Source organism: Pongo pygmaeus, chromosome 10 (assembly GCF_028885625.2).
Source record: "Pongo pygmaeus isolate AG05252 chromosome 10, NHGRI_mPonPyg2-v2.0_pri, whole genome shotgun sequence".
Classification (NCBI taxonomy): domain Eukaryota; kingdom Metazoa; phylum Chordata; class Mammalia; order Primates; family Hominidae; genus Pongo; species Pongo pygmaeus.
Window position 1 is genome coordinate 86,436,535 of NC_072383.2, and position 15,084 is coordinate 86,451,618.

A 15,084-nucleotide genomic window follows, 5' to 3' on the forward strand; every position below is an offset into this window, starting at 1 on the left:
AGATAAATTAATATTTCACATCCTCAGATTCTTTACTGAATCCTCCTTTCCATCTCCTTGGCGTAGCTGCAATTTGGATCCTTTAGTATACTAATGCCCTTAGAACTCTTTCAATTGGAAGGTGCTCATTCTTTCAGATCCCATATACATTAGGGTCAGAAGAAGGTGTTGGTACTTCTAGGTTTACCACACCCTGCAACTTCAGGTGATCATTCCTGTCATTCCTCCATCATCCTATAAAAACTTCAGCTGCTTTCTCACAAGATATCCTGCTCTCCATCTTTACCTGCTCATGGTAGAAACAAGCCACCAACTTTCCAGTAACTCTGCAAAATGCACTGGGAATTTAAGCATGTGGCCCACAGACGTCTATCAAATGCCCACTAAGCAATCTCCACATAACTTTTGTTCTAGTCTATTTTTTTTCTTGAATTCACTATAGTCTCTCACTCCCACACCCACATCAGATCCTTGTCCAACCAGAACATTCTTTCAATTATTCCCACTATGCCTGTCCTTTGACCTCACAGGACACTCTAATCCCTCGGCTTCTCCCTCCGTATCCCTACCCTTCTGCCCACCCAACCCCACTCTTGATTTTCTTATCTATCCAGTTAAGACTTCATAATCATCACTTCAACCACTTTCCTACCAATATCTTCAACTGTCCTACCCTTCTATTCTACAGCAGCTACCTAGCTAAATACTAACACAGAATTGATCCAACTCCATAATTCATTTAGTTATTGAAAGTGCTTGGCATTTTCCCAGGAGCTGGATATACAATCAAAAACAATAGGTCATCCAAGTTCAGAGAATTAACGAGTAAAAGAATCAGGACTAGAACTCAAATCTGTCTGACTCCAGATCCCCAACTCTCCAGTCCTTTCTCCAATATATTTCAAATTTTACCTAATTTCCTTAAAATGTGACCACACCATTTCCCACTCTTTTTAACAGATGTCATCACCAACCTCTCAACTTCCAGGCATTATGCCTACAAACATAAAAGCTTCTATACACATCCACTCTTCCTACGCTCATCCACTCTTCTTCCTCTCCTAACACAAAGGAAAAGGGTATTCCCCCTTTCAAAGGCTGATCCATTTGTATTACATTCCTACCTTCTCAGGAATCTCAATGTATTTTATTCCTCAACAATACATTCATATTTTAGCCCTCAGCTTTGTCAAAAATTATTTCTATAACACCCTTTGGTCACTATTCCTCAAATCCGCACCCACCCTCCACCTCAGTTACTAGTAATCTTTCTGTATATTTCCCAAGACTATAAGCTCCACCCAGCAGTTAACTTCTTATTTTGTTCACAACCATATGCTCGGTCCTTAGTACAATATAAGGCACATAATAGGCATGTAGAACATATACAGAATAAACAAATAACCATGATTACAATCATCCTTATAATTTTTCCAGCCAATAATAATTTTAAAATTTGAAAACAATTCAAAATAAAATTAATGACAATTACATCCTAGGGAATACAAAAAGACATACCTCCAGTTCATTTTCCAGTTTCATTACTTTAGTTTTTAATTGATTTTCTATTTTTTTAAAAAAAGAAAAATGTTTTAATTGATTAGTTACCACAAAACAAACTTTTAAATAAATTTCAATAACAAAATTAATTCTTTTAAAAGAGTCCATCATGATTATAAGGTAACAAAAAATATTATATGGCAGATCCATAAAATAGGAGTCTAGAAATATTTATTATTAAATGTTATATATTAAAAATAAACTGAATATATATATTTTATAGAATATAATTTAATTTTCTACAGTTTAAAGAACAAATGGAATTCATTATTTAATATCATAATAAACTTTTTCCAAGGTGCTTACCAAATTTTGCTTGTTCTTCTCCAGCTTTTTCTACTTCTTCCAAAGCCAGCTCCACTTCTTGAGCTTTCATCTAAACATTAAAAAAAGGTTATTTCAATATGCTGGAATGTGAGCACTGAAAATAAAAATTCTGTTTTATTTGTTATGCTCCTTAGTGCCAGCAATGGCTGGCACATGGAGACATTCAGTAAATATTTGCTGAATAAACACTTTTGGGTTTTTTTTGTTTTTTTTTTTGCTTTTGAGATTTTTTTTTTTTTTTTGCTTTTGAGATAGGGCCTCACTTTGTCACCCAGGCTGGAGTGCAGTGGCACAATCTCAGCTCACTGCAACCTCTTGCCTCCTGGGCTCAAGCAATCTTCCCATCTCAGTCTCCTGAGTAGCTGGGACTACAGGTGCATGCCATCATGCTTGGCGTGCCATCATGCTTGGTGTGCCATCATGCCCGGCAAATTTTTTCGTAGAGGCAAGGTCTCACTATATTATCCAGGCTGGTCTCGAACACCCAGGCTCAAGCAATCCTCCTGCCTTGGCCTCCCAAAGTGCTGGGATTTCAGACGTGAGCCACCGTGCCAGGCAATTTTCTTACTTAAGACTACAATTTCTAGATTTTTAATAGCATGAAACATTTTTGATTCTCCCTTTTACCTCAAGTCCTCAAGTCTTATATCCAGTAATGCAACATCTCACTTTGTAATGTTTTTCCACTACTTTTTTTCTGTTCCAATTGCTATAATTCTAATCCATAATTTCAGGTTTAAACTCCTCTATAATGTGATGTCTACAAAGCTCCAATTTCCTTCAGTTTGTCCTATATAATATACTCAGTTTTGCCTTAAGGTGTATTTTTGTACCTATCAATTGTGTTTCGAAAACCTTTACTGCCTTCTCAATTGCTGATAGCATAAAATACACCTATAAGGCCCTCAACAACCTATCTCAAAGTACTCACCCAAGATTTGTTTTCTCTACAGTCTGCTACAAACTTGCTGCACCTCGTTTCCTCAAATGTAAAGAATAAACATATTTCCTATTGTCAGTATTTATTTATGGTAACCAACAGCTCTAGAATTCCCTTACTATCTTACCACTGCATTGCCTTCCACTTATCTAACACTACTCCTCAGTATTGATCCTTTGTGAAGTCTTCTGACACCTCTTAAATCACTTCCCCTCTTAACAAATCCCTACAGCAGTCATTGTCTGCATTTGTCATTTGGACCTCAAGATATATTTCCTTATGTTATTTTTCAACATACTCATTCTATTTCCCCTACACACCCTTTTAGAAACTTTAAGTAGAAACTAGCAATGTTTTATACACTAAAATACTTAATTCACATTTAAATATATTGCATTTTTTAGTGGTGATGTAGATATTACCAGGTATTTTCACAAAGATTACCTTATATAAGAAGAGATTTTTATAGTTCCACTAATAGCCAAACCTATAGTTAAAACCTACTACATACAAACCTTCATTAGTGACTGAGTAATTCTGAAAAGGTGTATCATATTTTCTTGCTTTTCACTTTTTAGCTCATTTACTTCCACCTAAGTAAACAGAAAAGCAACTGTTTTATATTTTATAAACTTTAAGCAAAATATAAGAACTCTTCCAGATTGTGACAATTATAGTTGTCCCTGAAAAAAATAAATTCTTATTTTATTAATATATTAATCATAAGTTAATGTATATATCTACTATTATTGACCAATTAAGCACCTTGGATAAGGAAATCAATAAATTATCTGCCAGTTCTTCTTGACGGGGCAGGTCATCTGGGTCAACTTTCATTATTTCTTTCCAGTTTATATTAGGTGGCATTTTGAATTCTTTCACTGTGCTCCACCTCTGTAACAAAACAGGTGGATATTAGCATTTTCAAGGTACACAGTATTATTGGTTTTCTAGCACCTTACATTTTTTGCAGATTATTTCATTATAACTTTCTGATGTTAGCAAAACAGACAAGTGGGCCACAAAACAGACAAGTGGGCAAAATAGCCTTGATCAAAAACAGCAGTCGGCACAAACTGTCAGAGTGTACCAGCTAAATAAAATGTGACGGCTTCCTTGCTAACACTAATCTAAGTTAGGACTAAGATTTCTGGATCCCTTCCTCCACACCCCTACCCACAACGCGCGCGAACACCCTAATCCTGGCAAGCGCCGAGGGTCTATGGAAGCCCGACAATCATCCCTGATTTGGAGAAACAGAATTGGGGCTGAAAACAAACGCAGAAATTAACAATTGGAATGAGTGAAGTTGTGCGGCGGAAACTGGAACCGAAGCAAGGCAGTATTACGGACCCGAGGCTGGAAGGGGTGGGGTGGCTACGCTGTGGCACACGGGCCCTCAGGCTAAAGAACCTGAGCGTGGAGTGACTCGCTAATCCTGCTTACAAGGATCCACCCACCTAGACCAAGCCTGGCAACCAGCAGAGGTCTCTCACTATCGCAACCACCAAGCTGGACCCGGCCGCGGGCCCTGACAGATCCCTATCGCGGTTCCGCGCGGACTCTGGGTCCAGCCAAATGGTCCCAAGCAAGCCGAAGCGGCAGCGGCTGCTAGGCGACACCATCCCCAGCTCCGCCAAGGCCAGAAGAAGATCCCGGATGCAAGGAGAGCCTACAGTTCACGACCGTGGGTGATGCTTTACGTTTAGATTCTCCGCCGGAGTCCCAGAACTCCGTGTTCAGGATGATGAGAAGGCGTGGAACGAGGACTCCAAATCCCAGAGTGCAGTTCTTCCCGAGGCTTGTGCATGCTGGGAACTGAAGTCCCTGAGAAGAGGAGGTAAGGCGCTCCCGGCATGCAACGCGTAAGGCTGCGACTGTACCGGGGCGGCGGGGGAGGACCGAGAGGCGGGAGGCGCAGCGGCTGTGGCGCCTACCAACTGGTGGCCTGAACGAGGTAGACCATGACTGTGGTTTCAGTGGCGTCACTCGCTGGGCCGCTTTTCCTGAGGTTTTCCTAAGCCATCCCCTGGCGGAACCGCTCCCAGGTGAGGTCGAGCTGTCGGTCAGCACATTGGGAGGAGTTGAGAGGAGCAGTCCTGGGTTAGAGAAGCTTCTGCTATTGGGACCGTAGGGCCTGGTCCCATTCTGAAAAAGTGGGAACACCCTGCCTTCTCTTCAGGGGTTTGCAAGCGGCGTCCAGGGTAGTGCCTTCTGTAAGAAAGAAAAAACAAAAAGTTTTAGCCTTGTTTAGTATCAGAATCTGTCTTGGTAGTTAGAGTGAGAGCCGCGCAGCCGTGATCCTCGTTTAGGGGCGAGCGAAGAATTGACAAGAGGTCTCGGCATCCCCTGACCCCGCCCGCCTTACCTGTGGCACCATTCCGTTCGCGGATCGTGGGGCTTGATGGTTGTGGAGCTAGTATAAAGTGAAGGCTCTAGAGAGGAGAGGTTAGTACTTGTCCGGGCCACTGCCGGGGGTGGAAAGAGAAGGGACCCGAGGACTCATCTGTACTATTATTGCCACTTGCTTGGTTACCTAGGGTGCCCTTCCATGAAAGCGCCTTCTCTGGTGTTTACCACTCTTACTCGTGCAAGTTTTGCTCATCCTGTTCATCTGCTCACAATCATGCTGGAGTATGATACATCTCTACCTAACTTTCCTAAGAAGCTGTAGACTTAAATCTAAATGATATTTCCAACTATCTGGACCAGTGCTTTGTCTTTTTTTTTTTTTTAAACGCTGCTTTAAAAAAAAATTACTGTACTTGACGTAAATTTTCCTTTCGAAAGTAAGTAATGAGTTTCTTTTTAAACCCCCAATTTGGGTAAAATAAGTAGCTAAGTACAAAATAAAAAGATACTGGTTTTGTGAGATGAATTTTAAAGACATTAGTTAGATTTATAGGAATGACAATTTTACTACTTTTCTGAAAGATTATATGCCAAATACTATTCATTATCTTGTTTATTCTTCCTTACAATCCAGTGAAATAGGTGCTTACATTGTCCTCATTTTCCATCTAAGTTAGGAAACTGAGGCTTGGAGAAGCTAAGTACTCTAACTTAAATAGTGTGATTGAACACAGATCTCTCTGGCTGGAGGACATATTCTTAACTTCTATACACCTCCTCAGACATTCTGGGAAACCAATATATGTGAAGTGCTTGTTCCTCAATCTTGCTGTTTTTATTAAAGGTTATATTTTAATTTTGTAAGTGTTTACTCAATAATTTGAATTAAATATTCTTCATGTTCAGTGTTCTTAATTCATAATTTAACATGGGATGGTGTTTCTGGAAAGGGGTTCTGATCCAGACCCCAGGAGAGGGGTCTTGGATCTCGCCAAGAAAGAATTGGAGGTGCATACACCCCCATTGGAGGTGGTAGACTAAGGATTGTTATAGTTATTTCTTGATTATATGCTAAACAAGGGGTGGGTTATTCATGAGTTTTCTGGGAAGAGGGTAGGCAATTCCTAGATCTGAGTGTCCCTCCCCTTTTTAGACCATATAGAGTAACTTCTTCACATTGCCATGGCATCTGTAAACTGTCATAGCGCTGGTGGGAGTGTCTTTTAGGATGCTAATGCATTATAATTAGTGTATAATGAGCAGTGAGAACGAGCAGACGTCCCACCTTGCTCGCCATCTTGGATTTGGTGGGATTTGGTTGGCTTCTTTACTGCATGCTGTTTTATCAGCAAAGTCTTTATGATCTGTATCTTGTGCCCACCTCCTATCTCATCCTGTGACTTAGAATGACTGACAGACATCTGAGAATGCAGCCCAGTAGGCCTCACCCTTATTTTACCCAGCCCCTATTCAAGATGGAGTTGTTGTGATTCAAATACTTCTGACAATGGTAGGAATGAAATTTAATAGTTACTGAGCACATGTTATGTCATACACTATGCTGACTACTGCGTGTTTATTTTCATAATAGAAATCTGTTTGCTGTAACACCTTTTCTTCTTTTTTTTTCATTCATTATAACTTATTTTTATGTATTCACTTACAAGTTTTGTTTGTCTGTATTACTCTTTTCTACCCTACTGCCACCACCCTCTTGCTCACATTCATAAACTTAAAGTGCCTGGTCTCTAATGGTAAATTTTATTCTAATTTTTCAGAAGTGAGAACAATTTCATAGAAGTTAAGTAATGATTGATGAAGCTAAGATTGTAACCTAGATCTAGGTGATAATTGTAACTAAAAGCAAAATCTTACCTAAATTTTATTCTTTAACTCATTCTAACAGTATTTTTTATCCTGTTTCCTGTGCTAGGCACTGGGGATACAGCAGTGAACAAGTCAGCTCTGGCTTGAACAAGTCAACTAAGTTTTTATGCATTGTAGTCTGTTTGTACCTAAGTGTGAGTCAGGAAATTTAACTCAAGTTCTAGTTCAGTAACTCACTGTATATTTTTGAGGAAAATTGCCAAAACTCTATTATTTTTCATCAGATTTTCTGCACCTGTCAGTTTTCATCAAGAAATGGGACTTATGTGACAATGTTGTAAGTGGCCTTGTTATAAGAACACTTGTCTGGACCTGCCTTCTTTCTGCCCTCGGCTTTTGTGAACAGTTTTATCTGACCAAAATCACTTCACAAGAAGGCCTCACCTGTTATAATTGCTTACCTTTGTTCTCGTAGCAATGAATTTATATTCCTTAGATGTTACTTCTAGTTCCTTTTTGCTGACTTACCAAGAAAAGTCATAGTAGCTTACTTCTCCAATCTCTAAAACAAAGCATGGCCATTTTGTATCCATTGTGTGTCCTAAACATTTTGTTTTGCCTTATCTTCATGGCAAATTAAGCCATGGTTAATGGCTTAATTCACACTGACTCCCTACTAATCTTTCCAGTTTCCTCATGTTGAAGGAAGACAAGTGTCTGCTTGCTGCACACTCATTCTTGTCCGTGAAATTAAGGCAAAACAATTTGCCTTAATACAATTTACAATTTTATTGAAGGGATTGTATTTAGTTTTGTATATCTATAATGTAGCTCATGAGAAGTCTTTGTGAACCAAAAAGTGTTTAAGACAGGTCTCAATTAAGAAGTTTATTTTGCCAAGTTTAGGGACATGCCAAAAAGAAATAAACACTGAATCACAGAAACAGTCTGTAGTCTCTTCCTTTCTCTAAGATGATTTTGAGGGCTTCAGTATTTAAAGGGGAAAAATCCATTGGAAGAGAAAAAGGGTAGATATGGTAATCTATGTGTTGCAAGAGAAAAAGAGCAGAGAGGGAAATAGATATTATGTATTCACGTGGGGTGGTAAATCTGCACTTTACTTAAGATAAGGTGAATGTCATAAAGTAGCTACCTGTGGAGATATTTAACATTTGATGTGTAGCTGTCTGCTAAGAACAAAAGGAGAGCAGTTTCTTGCATGACTCAGCTTTCACCCTAATTTTTTCTTATAGGCATAATGAATTGAGACCCCAAGTTTTATTTTCCTTTCACATTTCCAATTGCACTTGGATTTTGTGCACATATATAGTAACACCCCATTTTTGTAAGCAAACAGAAATCAGTCATCCCATCCACTTAAACTGCATCTGTAAGTCTGCTTCTGTGCCTAGGAAAAATTAGAAGTTCTCACAACTAACAAGAATAGTGTGTTACATGTTTACAATAATGGCCCCCAGTGAGTCATGTCCCCGTCTGTCTATGCCTTTGTGTAAATCTGCCCCTTCCCTGCAACCTCTACTTTGCAGGTGACTCTTGGAAGTAACCTAAGATGACTCCACAACTGAGCTCATAACACGCTCTCTCTCCCTTTCTCTCATACTATGCTCCCTTGGGGAATCTTAAAAATTCTGTTATCTTGGCCCTTTTATAACTTCTTCCCTGTTGATTCAGAAGGTACCTTTCTCGAATAATTATTTTTAAAATATGCATTAAATAGAGCCTTATAAAGAGCTTGTGCATTGAACCTTGCCCTCTTGTTGTCCTGAGATCATCATTTAAGAAGCCCAAGATAACCTATTAGAGGATGTGTTAATAAGTAGCAGAAACTAGTTTTCCAAGCTGAGAAATCTACCCTTTAAAAGCCATCCAGCCCTAATCAAGCCACTGGATAACTATAAGCACATGAGTGACCCCAGGCACAACTAACAGAAGAACCATATACATACCTATATATTTGTATATATATATATCAAATAAAGATATATTGAAGAATTGAATTATTTTGAATGTATTCATTTTTAAGTACTTCAGATGCCTAACTTAACAAAGAAAACTTTCTCAATACTTAAAGAACTGATTAGATTTAGGAAATAAAACTTAAAACTATAGCAAATCCCAAGTTCTTATAAAAATTCCAATACTATTTATGTATTTAGCTAATTATTATACTTTTCAACTATAGTTGTGAATCCAGAAACTACATAGTCAGTAGTTTAATATGTTTATTATGTTTAATATGTTTATTATACATATTATTATATATTTTAAAATTATAGTTATGCAGCTAATATATCAAAGTCTCCAGGATGTCAGATTCTCTTAAAGGTTGCAGTTACTCTAAAAAATCAGATGCATAATTTAATATTGTTTATTATGCATATTATTATATATTTTTATATATTTTTAAATTATTTATTTTAAATTATTTTATTTAACAATAATTTTAACAGCTAATGTATCAAAGTCTCCAGGATGTTAGATTCTCTTAAACATTGCAAGTACTCTAAAAATTAGATACATAAGTTGTTCCCAAGTATAACTTTAAAGCATTGAAACCACAGGTTTAATTTACTTTTTTCTTCTATTAATTTTAAACTTTCCTGTGGTTAGAACATTTAACCAAACAACAGTTTGTCACCCCATGTGAATTGATGTTACCAAGCCAGTGGCCTGAGATTATTTATGGGAAGAGAGGTTTCTGACCTGTACACAAAACTTGATTTTTACCTACCCAAAGATTGATATCCTGAGTTGTTTCATTTGTTTTTTCTAAATTACAACATGTTTATATACCTGTCTTATATTGGATCCCATTTCCTGATTTCTGTATCTTTGTTTCTTAATATACTGTTTCATTTTACTAGTGTACCTTTTCTCCTAGTTTCTTGAAAAGGAACATCAGAGGTAAATTTTTTGAGACCTTTAATGACTTAGGTTTTTATTCTACTTTCCCACCTGGAAAATTTAGGTTTATTAATATAGAATTTTAGTTTAGAAATCAATATCCCTCAGAAGTTTGAAGCATTACTCTTTTTTTATTTTGGAAGGGAATATTTTGTTTTGTTTTGTTTTGTTTCTAGCTCACAGTATTTTGGGTGAAAAAAAAAATGATTTTTGATTCCTGATCCTTACTCTGGAACCTTTTTTATTTCCAGAAGCTTTTAGAATCCTATTTGTTTTCAGTGTTGTAAAGTTTTACGGAACTTTGTGCCCAGTAGAAAAGGGATGGAGGGTCTCAACCTAAAATATATGGACAGACTTTTTTTTACTTAGCCTTTATTTTCAATATGCTGCCTTTTCCCTGTTATCAGAGACCCTATGTTTTAAATAATCCACAGAGGAAACCTCCAGTCTTCTGCCTTGGAATAGGAGAGAAGGTTACTTGGCTTTATCCCGTAAGAGAGGGGGCTGACATAGTGTCGCTGTTATCAGAGACTGTATGTTTTAAATAATCTACAGAGGAACTCTCCAGTCTTCTGCCTTGGAATAGGAGAGAAGTTTACTTGGCTTTATCCAGTAAGAGAGGGGGCTGAGTTTCAACAATGTGATTAGCTTATGCTTCTTAGAAGTGGATGGCATTTTAGCTGAGCTTTTCTCTGGAGAATTAATATGCAATTACTTACCCACCTACTAAAATTGAACTTACTTGGAATAAATATGTTCCTTATTTTATCTTCATGATTTTTTTTCCAGTTTTTGTCCAGAAGTGCTTATAGAAAAGATGGCTAATATTAACCTAAAAGAAATAACCTTAATAGTAGGTGTGGTTACTGCCTGCTATTGGAACAGCCTCTTTTGTGGTTTTGTTTTTGATGATGTTTCAGCAATACTGGATAACAAAGACCTGCATCCATCTACACCTTTAAAAACTTTATTTCAAAATGACTTCTGGGGAACCCCTATGTCTGAGGTAAGTAATTACTTATATATTACTTGTACATGTCTCAGATTTTGAAATATTCTGGTATTTTATTACTTCTAATTCTTTATCAACATCATCACAGCAGTTACAGATTTTTAACCCTAAAATTTTTATATGAAACGTAACATGTTTGTAATAAATTGAACAGGAAGCTGAGGATGAGGTTATCTTCCTTAAAGCAGTACTTGATTATTTCTTTGCCTGTGTACCTTGGCTGCTGCTTTTTTTTTTTTTTTTTTTTTAACTTTTATTTTAGATACAGGGCTAATATGCAGGTTTGTCACGTGGGTATATTGTGTTATGCTGATGTTTGGGGTACCGATCTGTCACCCAGACAGCGAGTATAGCGCCCAATAGGTAGTTTTGCCTTAACTTCTTAAAAATAATATATATTTATGTGAAAACCAAATGTATAGGGAGAACAATAGGTGTAATACATGCCTATTTCTTGCTAATTGACTTTATTTCTCTTTTTTCTGTCTTGTGAGTAAGGCAGAAGAGATGTGATATATTTCAACATTTTAAAATATGGCAACTTCAATGTAAATAGATATGACTTTAAGAGTAAAAATAGTAAGTACACATATTGCCAATTTCTCTTGCAGAAAAAGTGGTTATTACAAATTTTGAATCTTTGTCCTATCTCTTACATAATAGTTATTTAGGTTATATATCGAGAACCCAAAAGTTTAGTTCAATAATTTAATATTTTATTCATCCATATGGTTAATTTTTATGAGGGTATTTTTACTGTTTTGAAGGTCACTGTTAAACTGTTTGGGATTAAACCCTTATGAGCTTGATATCATATAGAATGGATTCTAATTTTAGTTATGTCATATATTAGCTGTGTGAAATAGGTGAGAATACATCTTTCAGATGGAAAGTCATTTTCCTGATCTGTAAAAGAGGATAATTCCTTTCCAAAATAAAAAAGAGAGTAATGCTTCAAATTTCTGGGGGATATTGATTTCTAAACTAAAATTCTATATTAATAAACCTAAATTTCCCAGGTGGAAAAGTAGAATAAAAACATAAGTCATTTAAGGTCTCAAGTAATAAATGAATTACTTTTTCTACACTACCTGGCACATACATATTGAATAAATTGTTGAAACATAACGTGTAACTCTCTGCAATGCTAACAGTATGTTTCTCGGTCATTGTGGCCTCTTTCCTCATTCCCCAAATTTGGAAGACTCTCAAGGTTAGGGATGGAATCTTTCATTCCTCTGATCACAAGCATATATAATTATTTTGTCTTATTTAGTAAGAAGACTTTATTCGCCTTTTTGTTCTCACCCAATTCTAGCTTTTGAAAAAAAATCTTTTGATAATAAGGGGGAAAATATGGCCCTATTATACATTATTCTAGACAGCTTGTCCTCTTCTATACCTACCTTTGATCTCCAGAGACCCTCAGAACTATGTGTCCATTCCCTCAATTTATGCTAGTATCTGTTATGATTTTAGTCATAATGTTGAGGTTTTGAACTGATAGTTTAGCTGGCCATATTAAATGGTCTCATTTTCTAGATTAGGCTGTTCTTGTATTGCTATAAAGAGATACCTGAGACAGGGTAATATATAAGAAAAGAGGTTTTATTGGCTCACAGTTCTACCAGCTGTACAAGAAGCATAGCAGCATCTGCTTCTGGGGAGGCCTCAAGAAGCTTCCAGTTATGGCAGAAGGGGAAGCGGGAGCAGGCACTTCACATAGCAAAAGCAGGAGCAAGAGGAGTACGGTGGGAGATGCTACACGGTTTTGAACAGCCAGCTCTCACAAGAACTCGTTGTAGCAAATACAGTACCAAGCGGGGTGGTGCTAAACCATTCATAGGAAATCCACCCAAATAATCCAATCATTTCCCACCAGGCCCCACTTCCAATATTGGGGATTACATTTTGATATAAGATTTGGGCAGGGACACACACATATCACATACCATGGTGTCAGTGATCTGTTCAGTGATTTTCTCAGCTTTGCAGATTGAAAATTTGATTTTGTTCAGAAAGCCCGTAAGCAGATGGACTAAGAAAAAGACTCGTATGTTCTAACAGAATGGATGAACAAACTAGAATAGCAGTTTATTAAGAGTGAAGAGTGTAGTTTCCTTGTATTTTCTGATGGGCATATTCTCTCCCTGAAGGCAAATGTGACATTAGGGAAAATTATTCTAGGTAGTCCTTAGGTGTCATAGGTTTTATGATAAGCCTGGAATTAGCATATTCAAAGATCTAATCATTGATATCATCCAGTTATGATAGCCTAGAAGATACGTGTCCACACGTATCTTACAGGAATTTTTGTGCCAATGTAGGGCTTAAAAACACATTTTGGGCTTAGGACTTTCTCCTAAGCCATATAACTACTGCCATATTAGGGGTCTTTGGACTCATGTGAACCTCTCAGTGTTTAGATTATCTCTCTAGCAGGCTTATGCTATAGCTATGTGCTGCTCTATTTATTGATAGTTCATTGGATCTCAACCCTGACTGCCATATTAGAATTTGCCTGGGGCATTTAAAAGAATGAAAACATATTACCAAGGCTCTGTCCAAACCTGTTATTTCAGATAATCTCAGAGTGGGATGTAGGTATCAATATTTTTGTCTTATTTTGTGTGTGTGTGTTTAGTTGTTGTTTTGTGTGGGAGGGAGGGTGGGGCTTTTGTTTAAATCATCCAGGTGATTCTTTGGTATAGCCGTGGCTGAGAGCGAGGGAGCTGTAATGAGCCACCTTCCTCTGGCATTTGGCCTATAAAGTACCTTTTGCTAAGGTAACTTCTGCAAATATTTTATCTCATTATGATTTTGCCATCCCTATATTGAGATTCACATTAACAGGGAACTGTTAGCTTAATCATTCATTATACTGTTGTGTATTTTTATTGCCAACTAATATCATGAGTAATTTTTTCTTTAATATGCCCGAAAGTAATAATGATCTGAATTGTTTTATTCATAATGGCCCTAGGTGTTTTCACAAAGTAAACTTAGTATCTAATAGGCTGATGATTATTTGTCACAGTGGAATCTGAAATAGATCCCTAATGAGTTATGTGAATAATTACTTACGTTAATAATTGGTCTGTTAGTTGGTCATCACCTATAGTATATGTATGTCTAATAGTCCTAACTGAACAATTATGTATACTGCAATTCAAAATACATATTCCCTTCTACTTTCTGAGTACATTCTTTCACCTAGAATATATGTTCCATTGTAGCCACAGTGACATTTCAGGTACTCAAAGGGTTTCTAGAGTCCTTTTCTACTTTCTAGTACAAATCATGTCAGTTCAATACAGTGCCTTAAAAATAGCTTTCTATGCCTGAGATGAAATTTGAAGGATGTAAAGGAATTAGGCAAGCAGGAAAGAACATTCTAAGTAGATAGTACATTATGGAGTATATAGTCAGTACAGAGATACTAAAATGTTCCTAATTTCAAGATGGGAAAGATTTATTCTTTGTGTTTCCTAATGTTCCCTAGTAAGGATGAACAGGCTTAAGTCTACTTGTGTGCCAGAAAGTTACAGCAAAATACGATAGGAAGTAGAAGAGCAAAGAAGCTGAATATAGATGCCTATATTAGTCTGTTTTGCGTTACTATAAAGGAATACCTGGTAATTTATAAGGAAAATATGTTTATTTGGCATATGGATCTGCACACTGTACAAGCATGGCAACAGCGTCTTCTTGGCTTCTGGTGAGGCCTTGAAAGTTTTACTACCTGTAGAAGGTGAAGAGGGAGCAGGTGTATCACATGGTGAGAGAGGGAGCAAGAGAGAGGGGAGGAGGTTCCAGGCTCTTTTAAGCAACCAGCTCTCACATGAACTCATTACAGTGGGGAAGACAGCAAACCATTCATAAAGGACCCACTCCCAATGACCCAAACATCTACCACCAGGCCCAACCTTCAACATTTCAACCTCCTCACATTTCAGCCTGAGATTTGGAGGGGACAAACATCCAAACTGTGTCAATCCCCTTTGTATAAAACTACAAAAAATAACTTGATTAATATTTTATATATATTTAAACTGTCTGTTTTATTCTTAAATCTGGTTTGGTTTTGTGTTAAGGAAAGAAGTATTTCTGATTAAATGTAACTTATAATTTAAAAAGAAAG

The 15,084-nt window shown here is 37.0% G+C and overlaps 2 protein-coding genes across 13 annotated transcripts in view; one reads left to right on the plus strand and one right to left on the minus strand.

Annotated features, from left to right (window-relative positions):
* Positions 1-4,744, minus strand: part of CEP290 (centrosomal protein 290) — a 93,409-nt gene extending 88,665 nt beyond the window's left edge. For 3 of the 12 annotated variants that reach the window (XM_054442057.2, XM_054442056.2, XM_054442055.2), the window contains exons 1-5: positions 4,288-4,744; positions 3,593-3,721; positions 3,343-3,420; positions 1,867-1,936; positions 1,519-1,565 (exon numbers count right to left, since the gene is read on the minus strand). In XM_054442057.2, the coding sequence (XP_054298032.1) occupies positions 1,519-1,565; positions 1,867-1,936; positions 3,343-3,420; positions 3,593-3,694 (297 nt within the window). In that variant the 5' untranslated portion in view covers positions 3,695-3,721; positions 4,288-4,744. Of the gene's footprint in view, positions 1-1,518; positions 1,566-1,866; positions 1,937-2,818; positions 2,870-3,342; positions 3,421-3,592; positions 3,722-4,287 lie in introns of all 12 variants that reach the window. The other 9 variants (XR_010122651.1, XR_010122650.1, XM_063646537.1 and 6 more) reach the window with 8 other exon arrangements.
* The window catches only part of TMTC3 (transmembrane O-mannosyltransferase targeting cadherins 3), a 56,980-nt gene continuing 46,554 nt past the window's right edge, over positions 4,659-15,084 (plus strand). Inside the window, exons 1-2 of the mRNA XM_054442060.2 lie at positions 4,659-4,875; positions 10,721-10,937. Of these exons, the coding sequence (XP_054298035.1) occupies positions 10,749-10,937 (189 nt within the window). The 5' untranslated portion in view covers positions 4,659-4,875; positions 10,721-10,748. The remainder of the gene's footprint in view (positions 4,876-10,720; positions 10,938-15,084) is intronic.